General features: G+C 47.3%; 1 protein-coding gene across 2 annotated transcripts in view; it reads right to left on the minus strand.

Annotated features, from left to right (window-relative positions):
- Window positions 1–2,196: 2,196 nt before the first annotated feature.
- BAZ1B (bromodomain adjacent to zinc finger domain 1B) overlaps window positions 2,197–19,925 on the minus strand; it is an 84,531-nt gene continuing 66,802 nt past the window's right edge. Inside the window, exons 14-20 of one of the 2 annotated variants that reach the window (XM_023218693.1) lie at window positions 14,095–14,242; window positions 12,184–12,331; window positions 9,875–9,990; window positions 5,793–5,938; window positions 4,531–4,634; window positions 3,990–4,362; window positions 2,197–3,503 (exon numbers count right to left, since the gene is read on the minus strand). In XM_023218693.1, coding sequence (XP_023074461.1) covers window positions 4,005–4,362; window positions 4,531–4,634; window positions 5,793–5,938; window positions 9,875–9,990; window positions 12,184–12,331; window positions 14,095–14,242 — 1,020 coding nt within the window. In that variant the 3' untranslated portion in view covers window positions 2,197–3,503; window positions 3,990–4,004. The remainder of the gene's footprint in view (window positions 3,504–3,989; window positions 4,363–4,530; window positions 4,635–5,792; window positions 5,939–9,874; window positions 9,991–12,183; window positions 12,332–14,094; window positions 14,243–19,925) is intronic. The other variant, XM_023218692.2, reaches the window with a different exon arrangement.

The following is a 19,925-nucleotide window of genomic DNA, read 5'->3' on the forward strand; positions in this document are numbered from 1 at the left end:
CCCCGCCCCCGCCGGAGCAGAGGGGAGAGAAAGCCCCCCCCGGGGCGGGGGGAGGGGAAAAAGCCCACCCCCCCCCCCCCCCGCGCCCCCCCCCCCCCCCCCCCCCCCCCCCGTTTCAGATGGGAAGTGTTTAGATGGCTTGGCTGCTGGAATGCATAGCCAGGCAGTTTGAGGCCAAGCTGGAGTTGAACCCAAATCTGCCTCTAGAGCTTTTGTGCGTTCCACACCAGGGATCCCATTAGGTCCTGGTGGGGAAAGGCAGGGTGTATGCCTTGGCAAGGTTATGTCCCCAGAAGCTGGGCAAAGCGGGTGGGGAGTAGACAAACGCCTCTCCCACTGCCAGACCTCTCCCCACACCCATTAAAGAACCCTCCAGGGCCAAAAAATACCTCGAAAACCCACACATGCTGGCATGTGCATCGAGTGCCTGGGCCTGGGCCTTTCCCTTAGTGGCCCTGGCGCCCGGTATTTGGGTCTTCAGAGTGCGGCATCACACACCTGCAAGCCTCTTGGGAGGCTGACCCTGTCCCTGTGGGTCTGCGCTTGTGTGTGATGCGCCCGAGATCCTCCTGCTCCCAGGAAATCGCCCCCCTCAAGCAGCTCTTAGACGTAGCAGTCCCAGATGTTGAAAAGCCAGGAGGCCCAGGGCCGGGGTTAGGAGAGCGCAGTTACCGGGAGGCGAGTAGAGATGCCCGGGCCGTTGGCCAGCAGGAAGAGGTGCCCCCTCTGAGTGGCTCTGTTGGAATCCAGATGCCACCTCACTGCCAACCAAGTCTACTGACCGTGTCCCCTCCCCAGAGACAAAATTTGAGGAGAAAGAAGAGTGTGCAGGACAAGGACAGGCCTCAGCTGACTCCCAGGTCATGACTCAGGCCCCTGTCTTCAGAGATGAGTTCCCATGCCCCCATTTGCAGTCATCAAAGTGACAGCGTGGTGAGGCAGTCGCTAAGGGTGTGCTGAGACCAGGACACGACCAGAGGTGACCACCCCAAGGCAGTATCCTAGTGTGTGCCTGGGAAAACTACCGGAGGAGCAGGACTTCACAGAGGAAGGCTGGGAGCCCTGAGTGTCACTGTCACCCTGCAGAAAACGTCCAGAGGGAGCACGGCTCTCTTCTCCAGAGCTGAAGGCCGGAGCGGACAAGCTGTGCAAATTCAATTTGCTGTTGGGGCGAGCCCGCTTCCTCCAGGCAGGATGAAAATTCCCCGAGTGCTCTGTGTAGGCCCTGGCTTGCCCATGTTTACCAAGGCCGCAAAGCCACTCAGCAGCAGAACCGGCAGAACCTGCGCCCAAGGCTCAGGCCTCAAAGGTTCTTCCCATTATACCAGTTTCACCTCGTTCAGCTGGTCAGGAACTGGCAGTTTAATTTCTCAGTACCTGGGCCCACAGCAGGGGCTCAGCAAAATCTCTGTACTCCATTGGCGGGTGGCTGCCTAGCAGCACCCTACGCACATCAGCCAGTCAAACTTTAAAAGATAAATGAAGGCATAAATAAAACAAGATTAGACGTGGTAGAACCGTCAAAGCTGAGTGCAAAGGAATTCATTATACCTTTTCACTGTTTCTGTGTGTGTGTTTGAAATTTTCCTTGAGGCCGGGCACGGTGGCTCACGCCTGTAATCCCAGCACTTTGGGAGGTCGAGGCGGGCGGATCGTCTGAGGTCAGGAGTTCAAGACCAGCCCGGACAACATGGTGAAAACCGGCTCTACTACAAATACAAAAACTTAGCCAGGCGTGGTGGCATGTCCCTGTAATCCCAATTACTCGGGAGGCTGGGGCAGGAGAATTGCTTGGACCCAGGAGGTGGAGGTTGCAGTGAGCTGAGACCATGCCACTGCATTCCAGCCTGGGTGATGGAGTGAGACTCCGTCCCCACCACCCCCCAATTTTTTTTTTTTACCTGAAGAAGGTTTTAAAGAGGCAGGAGCTTCCCCATAGTGAAGGCTTAAAAATCTATTTTCACCCTAATTCCTAGTTTCAAATGAAGTTTTTCGGGGTTTTAGATGGAGACAGGGCCAGGAGAGGCTTGAAAGGAGTATTTCTTTCTCTGGTTAAGAACACTGAGAGGCCCTCTGACTCTGGAGGCCAAGCCTTCAGAGGACCTGGCTCCAAGGGTCAGTGGGAAAGCAGCACTCAGGACAGCACTACCCCACCCCCACCCACCAAGAAAGAGCATGAAGAAACAGCCACCAGAATGGTTTCTTCTTTATAAACACAAGTACATGAGGTTTATTTGAAATTCCAATTTATTACAAGTTCACCCTTTAATGGGGCCCTTCCTCCTTGAAGACAATAATAAAAAAACAACAACAACAAACAATTCAGTTGTCACTGAAGTGGGAACACAGGATTCTCACTATGAACAAGAAGACTGGATGTAGGAGGCAGGGGAAGCTGGCGGTGGTGGGGTTATGAAGCTGTGATGTCAGTGCCAACTCCATGCCTAGAGAAGGGACGGTAAACTACCCAGCAGCCCTGGAGCAATCCCCGTCGTCCTTGGGCGGGAGGACGGGGAAAGCAGGGGTCACACTCCGCAGTTTAATATTGAGAGGCTTGATTCTCAGGTTCTAGGAGCTGCAGTCCCCTTGGTGGACTTTAATTTAAATAGGTACAGAAGAGCTTGGGTGCTCAAAATTTCCAAATTCAAAGGTGATAAAAAAAGAAAATTAAACCCTGTTTTGTACTTTTATCAAAATCCATCATAAAAGGGAAAGAAGACTACAAAGTTTTGCCTAAATATAACAACTAGAGCTAGACTGGTTGTGGGACGGGGCTCTCAGAGCTTCTCTGCCGCTCTCTCCTCCCACCCTCCACCGACACTGATCACTGGAATCTTCATGTTCTTGAGGAGTTCCAAGTCTGAGGTCAGAAAGGGCATGGGAGACAGTAGACGCAGCACCGCCCCACCCCGCCCCGGCCCCCGCCCCCAGTGTTGCTGCTTGCCTCAATGAGCCTCCAACCCAACTGCTCTGCAGGAGAGTGGATGGGCTGAGGGAGAAGCCAGGGAAGTTAGAGCAAACACATTATCATAGAAACTGTACTGTACATGTGCCAAAGCGAGATGTCAGGAGTATCTTACAAGATGTTCTTTATACAATATCACTGCTGAAACAAGCAACTTTTAATAACTAGAAAAGTCAATTTTAAAAAAAATTAAACATTTAAATTCTTCCTGCTTTTCTTCTGCTCCCCTAAGAGCTTGTCTGGTATGTGGGTGGGCTGGGCTCCAACACCCCTCTAGCCAGATCCATCAAAGTAAAGGTTATATGCATGATTATAAGCAGGACTCCAGTCTCTAAGTGAAGTGCCTTAGTTTTGTTTTTTGTGGTTTCTTATTTTTATTTTTTTGGGAGAGGGGAGCTGTCACAAAGAAGGGGAGAGAGATTCAGGAATGGCTCCAGGACACGTCCCTTTACTTTGCCAAGATCAACTCAAAAGACCACAACTGTTTCATGATGCTGGTGAATACAGAATTCTGTATGGCACTCACTGATACTGTCACCTGAGAGGAAGATGGGGAAGAGACAGAGTATGGGCTTAAAGAAACAAGACTGTATATAAATACAGATTAAAAAAGAAAAATCGCCACCATCTCCCCTGTTGGCCTGATTACCCCTGATCCTGCTATGTAACACAGCAATCCCTCCCCTGGAGACCAGAGGGGCTTGGCACTGTGGTAGAAGCCAGAGTGAGAGGGGCCTTAGGAAAGAAGGCAGGAACAGGAACTGGGTTCACCAGAAAAGCTAGACCCTCAGACTCCTCCTGGAAACTCTCAGAAGGGAGGGTTATGGCCCTCTTTGTCCCTTAATATTTCTGGACAAAGACCACCAACCCAATAACAAGCCCTATAAAGAGCTGTTAGAAAAACAGCATAAGCTTGGGATGATGGGCGCTTCTGGACTCCCTGCGATCTCTTCCGAGTTCTCGGTCTTCCTCTCTCACCTCCCTCCCACCCTCCCTCACTGTCCCCCCACCTCAGCTCCCTTACCACAGCCCTGCCTCTCTACTTCTTCTGTCTTCGTCCCCTGGACTGTCCAACGGGCTCTGGCTCACTGTCCCCTTCATCTTCAGCAAGCCTATCAGGAAACTTCTTGCGCTTCCTGCGGACATATGGGTGGCCAGGAAGGTGTTTATGCAACAGAGCCACTAGACACTGTTCTGTCTTCGCCATGCAGCTCAGCACATGGCTGCCACGGCAGTTGTAAACCTCAGCATTGGTAAACACTTGCTTCATGTCAGTAAGAAACTCCTGCACAGAGCGGTAGCTCCCACAGGAACATTTGTTCTGCACTGTCTGAAAGTCCATGGGGTGCGTGATCACATCATAGTAGTCCTCAGCTTCATCTCTGGTCACAGGCTCCCTGTGGAAAAGAACCAAATGGAGAATCTGCATAGCCTTGACGGCAAGGCCCATGCTAAGACACATCCTGAGAAGCAAGGGCTTGGCTGAGAGCCCCTCAGGGGCTCTGGAAGCTTTTAGAACCTGCCAGGCCACTACTCTCCCCTGTACCTGAGAACACAGCACTCACCTGAAGGGCCAGCTGAAGCGGTACTTCACGATCTTGTGGAGGATCTCTTCACACTTCTGCAGCTCCAGGCTTTGCCTCCGGGAGCTCCGCTTGGTCTGAAGCACCTGGCAGGAAAGAAAGAACAGTGTTATTATAAATTCAAGACAGGAGGAAGAGTGCACAGGGCAGAAAATAAGTGTATCTGCTCAAAAAAGGAAGAGAATTCAATTATTTCCTTGGTGCAGAGGTGCTGAAACCTTCTGACATTCAAGTCAGGGAGCACCCTCAGCCCAGGTGGCAGGCACCTTCCCAGTAGTCCACTCGCTCGCCTCCCCCGGGGCCATGGCAATCAAAGCAGCAGAGATCAGGCAGCAGGGGCCGTCTTCACCAGCAGTCCTATTGGAGGTCAGCTGAAGGGGGCTACTGTCAACAGGACACTAGCTCTCGGAGAACAGGTGGACCTGGGGTTACAGTGACACCATGGAAGGGCATCAACAAGCCACTGCAGAAAGCCAAACTGGCTATCTGGGTCACCAGCAGCCAATTCTGTGGGGGTGAGGTGCCTCTGGGAAGAAAAGCAAGAGGTCCAATTCCCTTCCTGGGCTCTTCCACGGTAGACATGTGAGGGCTAAGTGGCTAAAGAGAAAAGGGGTGGAGCCTCCATTCCAGGTAGTCATAACAAAGCTGTGACTCAGAGCAGAGGCCACAGAGCCCAAGGGGTGAAGGCTGGGCAAACTGAGCATCTTCTAATGTCCTATGATCTCCCAAATGGCCTGCCTTAAGCCCCTAACTCCAATTTGATCTGTCAAAACAAGCACCTTTTCAAGAGTTTCTTTTTTGTTCTTCAAAGCTCAAGTGAGATCTAAAAACAACTAAAATTACATTGGTTAAGGAGCAGAGGGGAGGGTAACGTCCCTCCCATAACAACTGTCGACTCAACAGTAAGTGAGGCTCCAACATTGCTGACATTCCCACAATGAAGACCCAGCCCCTCTGAGCCCACTGGAGACACATGGATACTATTTTTAAATCCTTAATAAGTTGCAGGCTGCCCGCTAACTAGTTTGCAGGCTACAGCAGGGGAATGCCGGACATAGCTGTTCCTGGAGGCCCTCCTGCTTCTGTCTGCCTACTGACTCACCCATCTGCCTCCCCAGCCTCCCAAGTTTGGGAAGAAGGAGGGGGGAGGCTCCCCTCCCACCTGTTGCTCGATGAATTCCTAATTGCTGGGCTTGGGAATAAGAAACAGAAAGGTTAGAGAAGGGATGATAAATAATTCTCACCAATTCATCCACCTCAGTGTCATCCACAGGTGGTGCCTTCGGCTGAGACCTCCTGGTAGAGTGTGGCTTCTTACCCGGGCGCCGGCCGGACCTTGCTGCAGGGGGGATGACGCTGTGCTTACCACGGATGGTCTTTCGAGGTCTCACTGAAACAAAAAATAAGGATTCAGCACAGAACAACCAAAGGTGAAGGGAGGAGCATCTTCGAAATCGGGGAAAGAGATGCAGGGAGAATTCTTTTCCTGGACAAGGAAAGCAGTGGCTTCCTTTGGTTTTAAGGTGCTCTTGTTATTTTATCTTGCCTTACCTAACAGGACACTAAAAGGCAGTGGCAGCAGATGAAGAATGGGTGCTTTTACTGCCAAAGCCCTTCAGAGGGCCAGGTCCTTCAGTACTTCTGTCCTGTCCCAGTTCTGCAGTTACTCCCAGCCATAAGGCCCCTGCAGGAATCAACTGTAAACTCTCACTCAGGAGAAGCCATTTGCTAATAGGTCAGCCTGGATTTCCCACAGCCCAAGCTCAGCCTGAGCAAGTGGATGTATTTACACGTGAGATGGAACTGGATTGTAAAACAGACCCTGTGATGGCCGGGCGTGGTGGCTCACGCCTGTAATCCCAGCACTTTGGGAGACTGAGGCGGGCAGATCACGAGGTCAGGACATTGAGACCATCCTGGCTAACATGGTGAAACCCCGTCTCTACTAAAGAAATACAAAAAAATTAGCTGGACGTGGCGGCGGGCACCTGTAGTCCCAGCTACTCAGGAGGCTGAGGAAGGAGAATGGCGTGAACCCAGGAGGTGGAGCTTGCAGTGAGCCGAGATCGCGCCACTGCACTCCAGCCTGGGCGACAGAGTGAGATTCCAACTCAAAAAAAAAAAAAAAAAAAAAAACAACAGACCCTGTGTTGTAATTCCCAGAGTTATTCTACACTCACCATCAGAATCTTTTCAGAGAAAAGGTGGTACTTCCATGAAGGACCACAAGGCTGCCTCATCAAATACAATTTAGGGCTAGTCCCCTCCATAGAGACCTGCCCAGGGTCGCCAATGAGACAATAAAGAATACAGGCCAGGCGTGGTGGCTCACATCTGTAATCCCAGCACTTTGGGAGGCTGAGGTGGGCAGATCACCTGAGGTTGGGAGTTCAAAACCAGCCTGACCAACACGGTGAAACCCTGTTTCTACTAAAAATATAAAATTAGCCAGGCATGGTGGCACATGCCGGTAATCCCAGCTACTCAGGAGGCTGAGGCAGGAGAATCTCTTGAACCCAGGAGGCAGAGGTTGCAGTGAGCCAAGATCACGCCATTGCACTCCTGCCGGGGCAACAAGGGTATAACTCCATCTCAAAAAAAATAAAATAAAATCAAAGGCACTGAGACTACTTGTGTCTCAGGTTTACAACAGGTACTCAGCATCAAGCCAACCAGCATTCCTCAGTGAGCCCTGGGAAACAATGCCATAAGGATGAGATCCAGGCTTTCCATCACCTTCCCTTGGGAAATGGGGAGATGACACTGGACACAGATAAGGGTCTAGGAAGGCAGTGACACGAAGAATCGAGAAACACTACTTTCCATTCTATTTCTAGATCACGATAACCCTTCCTTGGCTACTTTAGGGTCTCTAGCTCAAGCCCAGGCTAGTAAGAAAAGGTAAGAAGCTGACGCTTAGGTGCTACAGCCTTGAGCTGCACTGGGGAACCACATCTTTGGTGATCTGAAAGATAGAGTTGACAAAAAGCTCTGAAGTACCAAATACTTCCTAGATCCTTTTGGCAAGTAGAGGCTGTAGAAACCTAGAAAAACAATTCCTTGGAAAGAGAGCTACAATGTAGAAGTAGAAAGCAATCACTAGCTTAAAAATAAAAGAATCAGGCCAGGCGTGGTGGCTCGCGCCTGTAATCCCAGCAGTTTGGGAGGCAGAGGTAGGCAGATCACAAGGTCAGGAAATCGAGACCATCCTGGCTAATACGGTGAAACTCCATCTCTACCGAAAATACAAAAAATTAGCCAGGCGTGGTGGCGGGCACCTGTAGTCCCAGCCACTCGGTAGGCTGAGGCAGGAGAATGGCATGAACCCGGGAGGCAGAGCTTGCAGTGAGCCAAGATCACGCCACTGCACTCCAGCCTGGGCGACAAAGCGAGACTCCATCTCAAAAATAAATAAATAATAAATAAAAAATAAAAGAATCCGTATACTACTAGTTCAAGACCAGCCTGGGGAACATGGCGAGACCCTGTCTCTACAAAAAAGCTGGGCATTGGCCGGGCGCGGTGACTCAAGCCTGTAATCCCAGCACTTTGGGAGGCCGAGACGGGCGGATCACGAGGTCAGGAGATCGAGACCATCCTGGCTAACATGGTGAAACCCCGTCTCTACTAAAAAATGCAAAAAAACTAGCCGCGCGAGGTGGCGGGCGCCTGTAGTCCCAACTACTTGGGAGGCTGAGGCAGGAGAATGGCATAAACCCGGGAGGCGGAGCTTGCAGTGAGCTGAGATCCGGCCACTGCACTCCAGCCTGGGCGACAGAGCGAGACTCCGTCTCAAAAAAAAAAAAAAAAGCTGGGCATGGTGGCACGTGCCTGTAGTCACAGTTACTCAGGAGGCTGAAGTAGGAAGATTGCTTAAGCCTGAGAGATCGAGGATACAGTGAGCTGTGATCATACCACTGCGCTCTAGCCTAGGTGACAGAGCAAGATCTCCATCTCAAAGAAAAAAAGAAAAAAAAAATCTGCTCCCAAGTCAGACTCTGACCAACAGAAGATGATATCCCTGAATGCAGGACTGAAGGGCCATTTGTTCACTTACCCTGGGATGCCTGAAAAATCAGGCGTAGTGAACAAACAAAAAGAGCCCATAAGAACACGAGAGCTTAAGGTGTCCCACATCATACCTCTGGAGTATGGGGGGAAAGTGGGAGGACAGGAGAAGATGTGCAAGCCCAAAGTCATTAGGGTTTGGCAGTCTCACTATAGTAAGAGACTGGTCGTGTCAGGCATCCAGTCTCTCACTCCTTATACCAAGTATGACCATTCAGAGTTGCTATGATCTTGGGAACTGAACCACTGCTTCGAAAGCTCGTTAGAATTTTGATCTGTGGTCTGTTTTCTACAAACCTGTAAAGAAAAGTGTGTGGGCCAGGTGCAGTGGCTCACACCTGTAATCCCAGCACTTTGGAAGGCCGAGGCAGGTGGATCACTTGAGCTCAGGAGTTCGAGACCAGCCTGGTCAACGTGGTGAAACTCCGTCTCTACTAAAAATACAAAAATCAGCCAGATGTGGTGGCGGGTACTCAGGAGGCTGAGGCAGAGACTGAGGTAATCTGAGGTCATACCACTGCACTCCAGCCCAGGCCACAGAGTGAGACCATCTCAAAAAAAAAAAGTGTATTTTGGAAAGAGGTAGGCTGTTAAAAGAAAGGCTAGACAAGAGGACATTAGCCACGAACACAAGACTCTCCAACGGTCATAAGAAATGAACATGAGAGAATGAGAGTCAATGTGGTGAACACAAAAGATGATGCCTTTTTTCCTACAGGCATCTAGTGAGAACAGATCTGAACCTTCCTAACATCCTTCCCCCTAAGCCTTCAAACAATCAGTCATCTCTTTTTAAACCAGCAAAGCTATAGCCCGGCACACTGCAGGGAGGAGAAAATCACTGTAACCAGAGAGAAAAAGTCACTCTCTGAAAGCAGCGATAAAACAACAGCCAAAAGAACTGTTAGGAGATGGCAATGGGCCGAGATCTTCCTTCCCCACTGTCCCCGTATGCTGAGGAGCTGAGAACCAGCAGCCTTGGCATAAATATACTTGGGACCATGAATTCTACTGAATCTTAGAGCAAGTGGGCTGATGTTACTGAGACCAAGCCACCTTCCCTCCTACCAGGCAGGTAGTTAAATGCCATCTTGGAAACCCATTTAAACCCATAGCAGCTAAGTTACGCCACAGTCACAACATGACAGAAAAGGAACAGAGCAAGCCGGCCACACTACCTACTGCCAAACCAGCCTTTCCAAGCGTTCCAAGCTTAGAAGACTGTGAAATCAACTACAAAGAAAGACAAAATACTTACATCGCAAACCGGCCACCTCATAATCTTCTTCCTCCTCCTCCTCTTCTTCCTCCTCTTCCTCTTCATCACTCTCATCATCTTCACTGTCCTCAGAAGCAGACTCTTCAGTATAGTTCCTGTGGGTAGAAAAAATAATGTAGGGAACACAGTTGTCCAAAGTGGTCCTAAGAAGGGTTCAAATCCCACAGGGATCAGGAAACTTCTCTTCACAGACTAGATATGTATAATGTATGACAATACAGAGAGGGAACCTGAATGTAAGCCAGGAGAGTTTTTCACAGAAATGAAAAACAAAGTTTCAACAGCATGCCTCCTTCTGCCAGGCCACAGACAGTTTGGACAAGATACCAAAGGCAACAGAAATCAAGACCAAAATGCAATCCTACCCTTCCCCACACAAAGCAATACAAAACACTATTTCTTTTGTCTCACAAAAAGAACCAGATAATGTAACACATCAGGTACTAAAAGCTGTCCCCACCTCTGAGGTGGACTGAAAGAATAAACAGAGCCCAGACAGGTGTGACTTCACCTTGATGGCCCCCTTCCAAGAGCTGAAACAGCTTGCAGATGACCATAACATCAAAGCAGTGGTAATCCCAGCTGGGAACAGCTGGTCCAAAGCCCCACCATTTCAGAGCAATATATCTCATCTCTTAAGTGCAGCTGGGATGGAGTGCGAAAGAACCTGCTAATACTGTTAAGGTGGGGTCAGGATCAAACAGCTCTGCCCTTTAGAAGGAAGCCCAGGCCGGGTACAGTGGCTCATGCCTGTAATCCCAACATTTTGGGAGGCTGAGGCAGGTGGATCATCTAAAGTCGGGAGTTCGAGATCAGCCTGACCAACATGGAGAAACCCTGTCTCTACTAAAAACGCAAAATTAGCAGGGTGTGGTGGCGCATGCCTGTAATCCCAGCTACTGGGGGTTGAGGCAGAAGAATCGCTTGAACCAGGGAGGCAGAGGTTGCAGTGAGCCGAGATTGCGCCATCGCACTGCAGCCTGGGCAACAAGAGCTAAACCCCATCTCAAAAAAGAGAAGCCCAAGCCAGAGTGCCTATAAGCTGCCCATTTTACAACCCCAAATTTCAGTGTGGGAAACAACAGTATTATCTTGGGCAAATATAAGGTGTCTCCTCCTCTTTACAAGGGCCTGTGTTTGGCCTTATTGAGATTCGGGTAAAAAACAAAGCACGACTTCTACTCTCAGGGAATTCATAATCACATGGGAGACAGACATGTATAAAACCAGAGACAAGATCCACGCACCAAAATACTATTTCAGAGAATGAAGGTTCAGCTGGAACACTGAGGAGAAACCATGAAGCCTAAGGATGCAAGCACTTTTCAAAAGAGCAGTGAAATGTTAGCAAAGCCATGGGCAATTTACCCACTGGGAATTCCGGGCAGAGAATGCTCCCAGCTGGGAGAAAGGCACAAGAAGAAAGGATGAACAATAAACAGTCTGTAACAAGCAGACAGATATGGGATCTAAAGCTAATTGAAAACCCAGGCTGGTGTTGTGTAAGAGTCTCAGAAGTGAGGACAGGAGTTGGGACTTTATTCTAGAGGCAAGGGGAAGACTGGAAGTTTGTGATCAGGAATGTGAGCAGATCGTTGCCTTGTGCACAGCATTCTGGTATCGCAATAGATGGGTGGATAAGAGGGGAGAAGACGTGATATAAGAAAGAGGAGTTGAGAAGCCACCAAAGCCTTTGGTCACCAAAAGCTTGAGAAGCCTTTGGTGACAGATGTAGAAGGGACAAAAGTAGAAGGGACAAATGAGAGCGGAGACCATGGAGAATGGGCAAGAAACTGGATCATAAAACATCTGGGCATTGGACTGATATCGTGGCAAATTAATGGGTATGTAGGATGAGGGAGAGACATTCATGTGCAAGTTGACACCCAAGTTCTACTCATGATAGGGAAGAAAACATTATGTATGGGTAAGGAAGGTAATCAGTGTGAGATTTTTAGCAATGGGTGATTGCAGAAGTAATCATGAAGACACAGGAAGTGGGCAACGGGAGGCTAAAGGCAGAGAGAGAGATTTCATTACTTGAGAAGAAGGTATGGTCAAGAAGACAGAGAATGTGGCTGGCAGTGAAAACTAGAAATGTCAACATTCAGCTAAAATTAGATCAGAGTCCTTTGAGCTCCTATTGAAGTACTGTAAATGATCAGGTTCTGTTCCCAAAAGATGAACTTAAAGCTCCTTAGACTCATTCTGTTTGAATAACTCAAGCTTAATTATAACAGCTACTCATACTTATTCATTCAATTATTTTTAAAAGAAAAGATTCTCACCTGCCACGGGAGTTGCGCCTGGCAGTAGCGGGCTGGCAAGCTGGGCACTGCCACTCACCATCTGGTACTTCATATAGGGCCGGCCTCAGACAAAACAGGTGGAAGGCTTTATTACACTCATCACACAAGATCAATTTGTCATCCTCACCTGCAAAGAGATAAATGTGAATAGCATTGTTGGGAGCACAGCAGCAGTCAATGAGCTGTAAGGAAGAGGCAATCACCCTACAATTCACAGCACACGAGAAGACATGTTCCATAGAATGCTACCCAGCTGCTGTTTTGTAAATGCAGGCATTTTCTAAAAAGAAATGTAGCATAACTTAGACTACAGACAATTTAGGAATCAGCTCTCCTAATTTATATCCCAAAACCTACCCATGGCTAAGACAGGACAGTTAACAATTACTAAGAGGCACAAAAAACCCAAGTGAGAGCAGGAAATTTTGCTGCTCTTTTGACCTCCCCAAACGTTTCTCAACTTACACCTAATGGGTTCTCTCTCTCTCTGTGTTATTTTTTTTTTTTTTTGAGACAGAGTCTTGCTCTGTCGCCCAGGCTGGAGTGCAGTTGCACAAGCTCGGCTCACTGCAACCTCCGCCTCCCAGGTTCAAGTGTTTCTCCTGCTTCAGCCTCCCAGAGTGCTGGGATTACAGGCGTGAGCCACCATGCCCGATCCCTGATAGATTCCCTTATATTCGAAAAAGTGTTATGCTGAGTCAACTTAATATGGTCATCTCTCCTTCCAACCTTCATTCTAGAGCAATTGAACGCTTTACAGCAACTGAATTTTACGTAGATCTTTTCATCTCTAACCTAACTCAGAAAATAACTCTAGCCAATGAAAAGCCAATCACAAAGGGGCTTCTAGCCATGAAGTTCCTTTTGCACACAACACAAGACTGCATGCTTCCCACTTTAACTGGACCACCTACTGCTGAAAGCACACATCTTACTTCACAGATGACTAAAGTTCTGAGCCAATCAAAGGATTTAAAACTAAACTAAAATAGTTAAAAGGAGTAACTAATTTTGTTTTCTGTGGAAAATTAGGAGATTGAAGAGATCAATTGCTTTTATGTTATGCTCTACAATGAGGAACAAAGGGCGTGCTCTGATTCCCTGGCATGACATTTCAAAGACTGGCATGTTACAGACCTCCAGGAGAGTAAAATCTATACCACACTTATATTCTGTGTACACAAAATTCTTTTGGGTAGAAATGAAGATCTTGGGCCGGGCGCGGTGGCTCACGCCTGTAATCCCAGCACTTTGGGAGGCCGAGGCGGGCGGATCACAAGGTCAGGAGATCGAGACCACGGTGAAACCCCGTCTCTACTAAAATTACAAAAAATTAGCCGGGTGCGGTGGCGGGCGCCTGTAGTCCCAGCTACTAGGGAGGCTGAGGCAGGAGAATGGCGTGAACCCAGGAGGCGGAGCTTGCAGTGAACCGAGATCGCGCCACTGCACTCCAGCCTGGTGGACAGAGTGAGACTCCGTCTCAAAAAAAAAAAAAAAAAAAAAGAAATGAAGATCTTGGGAATAGAAATCCTACTCCCGCCGGGCATGGTGGCTCACGCCTGTAATCCCAACACTTTGGGAGGCTAAGGTGGGTGGATCACCCGAGATCGGGAGTTCAAGACCAGCCTGACCAACATGGAGAAACCCCGTCTCTACTAAAAATACAAAATTAACTGGGCGTGGTGACACATGCCTACAATCCCAGCTACTAGGGAGGCTGAGGCAGGAGAATCGCTTGAACCCGGGAGGCGGAGGTTGCGGTGAGCCGAGATTGTGCAACTGCATTCCAGCCTGGGCGACAGAGCAAGACTGTCTCCAAAGAAAAAAAAAAAAAGAAAAGAAATTCTACTCCCTAATACACCCACATAAGCAAATTTGATTTAAACATACCTTTCTTCCGACAAACTTTGCACCTAGCATTTTCTGCAGACATATCCCACTTGATACAGGCATCAAGCATTCCAAGCAGCACGTGCATCCTGGAGAAAGTCTGAGCTTCCCGGATTGCTGTCTTCCATTTCTCCAGTGCAGATGCAACCTAAACAGAGACCAAACCACGCTAGCATTACTACAGTGAACAAAGACACTGAGAGAGAACTAGGAACAGGTGACAGTATGAGTGAATTCTGAGGACACTTGCCTCCTAGAGCTTCACTAATCTAAACTATTTTTTCTTATGGAAAAAATCAAGGCTCCAAAGGGTGAAAAAAACTTGCCAAAAGTCACACAGAGATGCAGTGGGAGTGGATGGATGACTGGGGACAAGCATCTTCTAGGGAAATCCACCTAAAGACTCAGTATAATTTAAAAATAGGATCATCTGTATGCTGTAAATGCTATAATGCAACAATTTTATACAGCTAATAAAACTCTGATTTAAAAGATAGCAACCTACCACAACACCACCAATCCAATACCACAGCTGGATTTCAATGCCCTGCCCGAAGCAAAGAGGTCCTTGTGAAGTAATGAATCTCCTAAAGGAAAAGAGCCAGTTACCCTGGAAGGCCATGGGCTTTAAAATACAGGTGCCAAGGAACAAAGACAGCTGAGTTTGTTCTGAAGTGGGGTACTACACAGACTAGGGTGAGGGATGAGGGGAACAGGGCTGCTTTTTCTCTTTCCTATAGAAATAGAGAATCACAGAGAGCCCTGTGTGTATAAATTTATGGATAACAAGTACTATAAACACACACACACAAATCTACATTTAAGAAGCTGCTGAAGTTCAAGTGGAAACTGACTCATTCCTTACTCCAAACTCTGTTGCAGATATTTCAACATCTGCTTTGAGAAACAGCAATCTCCTTCCTTACTTTTGCAGAGCTCCACAGTAAACTGAGGTCCACAATCACAGCTGCCCTGCTGTCTTCTCCCCTGATAAATGGAGAGCTGACAGACACTACTGCAGATTCTTTTCTTGAGAGGATAATCCAGATCTTTTCAATGGAATATCAATGTAAGAATTTTAGGTTCGGTTCTTTAAAAGTGCTTGAGAACTGGCAGAAATGACTACAAATGGGCTTTGCTGTCCTCTAGCGGACACTCACATGTAGTGCACACAGTATGGAAGGAAACAGTCATGGGCAGTCCTGCTTTTTACTATTTCCTATGAATTCTAAAATCTCAGCATACAGCAGCTTATCTGACCTCATTAAAACTTTTTTTTTTTAATTTGAAGGTATTTTGGGAATAGGTTTATTTAATCTTTTTTTAAAAAACAAATTTTAAATAGTATCACACAATAATAGGTAGCCCTTGTAACTGGCTTCTTTCATTAAGCATGTTTCTAGGTTCATTCGCAAAGCATGTAACAACTCTTCCATCAGTTTTACTGCTGAACAATATCTCACTGAATAGATGCTCCACATTCTGTTTATCCACTCATCAGCTGACAGATATCTGGGGTGCTTCCGTATTTTGGTTATTCAGAATCACCCCATCTTACGATGGGTCAGACCTATGACTTCACAATGGTGCAAAAATGATACACATTCAGCTGGGCGCGGTGGCTCACGCCTGTAATCCCAGCAGTTCGGGAGGCCGAGGCGGGCGGATCACAAGGTCAGGAGTCTGAGACTAGACTGGCCAATATGGTGAAACCAGGTCTCTACTGGTTTTTGTAAAAATACAAAAATTAGCCAGGCATGGTGGTGCACGCCTGTAGTCCCAGCTACTTGGGAGGCTAAGGTAGAAGAATCATTTGAATCCGAGAGGTGGAGGTTGCAGTGAGCCAAGATTGTGCCACTGCACTCCAGCCTGGGCGACAGTGAGACTCCATTTAAAAAAAAAAAAAAAAAACAAAAAAAGTGATACACATTCAGCAGACTCCTCAATTTATGACAGGGTTACACCCAGATAAAACCATCAGAAATTATAAATACTGTAAGTCAAACAATGGGTTTATTGGGACACAGCCCCATCCTAAATTCAGGAGTATCTGTAATCAGGATGTCAGGACAAATGCCACTAAAGTAAACAATCAAACAAAACCCAGGATTTTGCCAAATAATACATCAGTCTTTTCTGTTTAATTCAATAAAACAAAATAAGCATTAAAAACTGAAATCATCCACTATTACAAAAATATTTGAGAGAGAATCCATTTTTATAAATAAGGAAACTGAATCCCAGATTAGAGACTGATAAAAGCTTATGCAACAGCCATAGTGCCAGTTGAAAAAACTTTGGTCCTTGCTAAGTGGAAACCTTCAAAGCAAAGAGCAGTGGAAAATTTCAAAGCTGTGGCTGAGTTGACCTCTGGTGGGGAACCACAGGGCATAATGCCATTTTAATGCAGAACATTGCTGAACTACTTAGTAGGCAGCCTAGCTGATTTTCCAAGAAACTCTTCCATGCTTTCCATTTATGTACTGTGTCTGGACCTGCAAAGTTCTCGCATTTTCCTCCCCAACTAAGTTAAGAACAAGTCTCATCTGACAAACTGAGTTGACTTCACTGTGGAACACGGTACTCAAAAAGTTAATGAGAATCCTACAGTGACGGGTGAGTTCTCAATGAGAAGAAAGCACTGTTGCAGGCAAAGAAATGGAAAGGACAGATGTGACTCTTGGACAGATCACATCAAGAAACTCTTCTGTATTCAACTTGAGTTAAAAACAAAACCTATGTAGTAGTAAGACTAAAACTTATGCCTAATGAGAAGAGATTTAGCTAAGGAGACTGTTTAATATATTAGACTGTTAACTGTTTAATATCTTAGACATCATCTAAAAGGTTACCTAGGTGCCATATACAGTCATCTAAAAGGAACACAGGGCCAGATGCTGTGGCTCCTGCTTGTAATCCTAGCACTCTGGGAGGCCAAGGCAGGTGGATCACTTGAGCCCCAGAGTTCAAAACCAGCAACATGGTAAAATCTTGCCTCTACAAAAAATACAGAAAACAGCCAGGTATGGTGGCACATGCCTGTGGTCCCAGTTACTTGTGAGGCTGAGGTGGAAGGAACACCTGAGTCCAGGAATTTGAGGCTGTAGTGAGCCAAGATTGCACCATTGCACACACCAGCCTCAGTGACACAGTGAGACCCTGTTATTCACTCATAAATAAAATAAAATAAGCATAGGCTGGGGCATGGTTGCTCACACCCATAATCCCAGCATTTTGGGAGGCCAAGGTGGGAGGAGCACTGGAGACCAGGAGTTCAAGACCAGCCTGGGCAATGTAGGGAAACCCCTTCTCTACAAAATAAGTAAATAGATAAAAATTTAAAAATTCACCAGGAATGGTGGCAAGCACCTGTAGTTCCAGCTACTCGGGAAGCTGAGGTGGGAGGATCACAAGCCTGGAGTTTGAGGCTGCAGAGAGCCATGATCTTGCTACTGCACTTGAACCTGGGCAAAAGAGTGAGAACTCATCCCCAAAAGTCAAGAAATTTTTAAAAATAAAAGAAACGGCCGGGCGCGGTGGCTCAAGCCTGTAATCCCAGCACTTTGGGAGGCCGAGACGGGTGGATCACGAGGTCAGGAGATCGAGACCATCCTGGCTAACACCGTGAAACCCCGTCTCTACTAAAAAAAATACAAAAAACTAGCCGGGCAAGGTGGCGGGCGCCTGTAGTCCCAGCTACTCGGGAGGCTGAGGCAGGAGAATGGCGGGAACCCGGGAGGCGGAGCTTGCAGTGAGCTGAGATCCGGCCACTGCACTTCAGCCTGGGCGATAAGAGACTCCGTCTCAAAAAACAAATAAATAAATAAAAGAAACACAGGAAGGTGAAAACTAAACCCCAGCAAGATAATGACATATACCACATAGTAAGTGTCTGAGCTTAAGTAATAAATTAAACTTTTATCTAAACTGAATTTTCTTTCTCCACCCTGCTTACCTCTTATCCAAAATTATCCTCCCCATATCACATATCATCCTCGGCCTCAGGAAGAAATGTAGGGGGAACACGACAACTATGTACAAACATATGATAAGCTTTGGAAAGGACAGCAGACTCACTCTATGTAAATGGGGAGGACAAACAAGAACCAGCTGTCAGTGACAAAGAGGCCAATTTCAGTTTTATGCTGCCCCTCCCATGACCTGATCCATTCCTACACATTCTTCAAAACCCATCCTCTTCTGTCTGGGAAGTTTTCTCTAGTGTGCCCTGGGTATCTCTCACAGTGAGCCTGAGTACTGCTCTTTCTCATCATTACTGGTCACACCACAGTAAGGGTCCCCCGTTGGTCTCTCAAACTCAAACTGAGTTCCCTGAAAGCAAGAACTTAAGGATTCTTTTTGTTGTTGTTGTTGTTGTTGTTTGAGACAGAGTCTCGCTCTGTTGCCAGGCTGGAGTGCAGTGGCGTGATCTCGGCTCACTGCAACCTCTGACTCCCGGGCTCAAGTGATTCTCCTGCCTCAGCCTCCTGAGTAGCTGGGACTATAGGCTTGCATGACCACATCCAGCTCTGTGTGTGTATGTGTGTATATTGTTTTTTTTAGAAGAGATGGGTTTTCACCATGTTGGCCAGGCTGGTCTTGAACTCCTGACCTCATGATCCGCTCACCTCGGCCTCCCAAAGTGCTGGGATTACAGATATGAGCCACCATACCCGGCCCTGAACTTAAGGCTTTTTTACTCATCTCTATAAAACCTCCAAACTTAGTAATGACTGGCACAAGCAGGCAGCGGGCCTGTACCAGATCTCTGTAAACAAGAAAAAAAGAAAAAAAGATAGAAAGGAGGGAGAGGCAAATCTAAAATTAGTGACAAGTATTCCACACTGAATAATAGTTAGGACCTCACCCATAATGTAGTGTTCTCAAATTCTTTTCTTCACAAATAACCTTAAGCAGAAATCTGATACACAAAACAGACAAAAATGGAGCTGCTAGTTATTCTAACCAGTTTCATATTTATTAATAAGTAACACAGAAGTTAAAAGATCAAATGTGGCTGGGCAAAGTGGCTCATGCTTGTAATCCCAGCACTTTGGGAGGCCAGGGTGGGTGGATCACTTCAGCCCAGGAGTTCAAGACCAGTCTGGCCAACACAGCAAGTCCCCATCTCTACAAAAAATTTAAAAATTGGCTGGGGGCGTGGTGGCACTCGCCTGTAGTCCCAGGTACTCATGGGAGGCTGAGGTGGGAGGATCGCTTGAACCCAGGAGAGTTTGCAGTGAGCCAAGATGCACTCCAGCCTTGGTAACAGAGGGAGAAGCTGTCTCAAAAAAAAAAAAAAAAAAAAAAGTATTGGCAAGAATGTGGAAAGACCAGAACCCTCATGAGTTGCTAGAGGGAGTGTAAAATGGTACAGTCACTGTAGGAAAGTGTACAGTGGTTACTCAAAAAAATTAAACATTGAATTACCATATGATCCAGCAATCCCACTACTGGGTACACATTTAAAAAAAAATTAGAAGCAGGTACTCAAATATTTGTTTTTGTGGTTGTTTTTCTTTTCTTTCTTTCTTTTTTTTTTTTTGAGATGGAGTTTCGCTCTGTTGCCCAGGCTGGAATGCAGTGGCTCCATCTCTGCTCACTGTAGCCTTGGCCTCCTGAGTTCAAGCGATTCTCCTGCCTCAGCCTCCCTAGTAGCTGGGAATACAGGTGTGCGCCACCATGCCCTAATTTTTGTATTTTTAGTAGATACAGGGTTTCACTATGTTGGCCAGGCTGGTCTCAAACTCCTGACCTCAGGTGATCCACCCACCTCGGCCTCCCAAAGTGCTGAAATTACAGGCGTGAGCCACTGCGCCCTGTCGGGACTC

This window comes from Piliocolobus tephrosceles, chromosome 8, assembly GCF_002776525.5.
Source record: "Piliocolobus tephrosceles isolate RC106 chromosome 8, ASM277652v3, whole genome shotgun sequence".
NCBI classification, from domain to species: Eukaryota; Metazoa; Chordata; class Mammalia; order Primates; family Cercopithecidae; genus Piliocolobus; species Piliocolobus tephrosceles.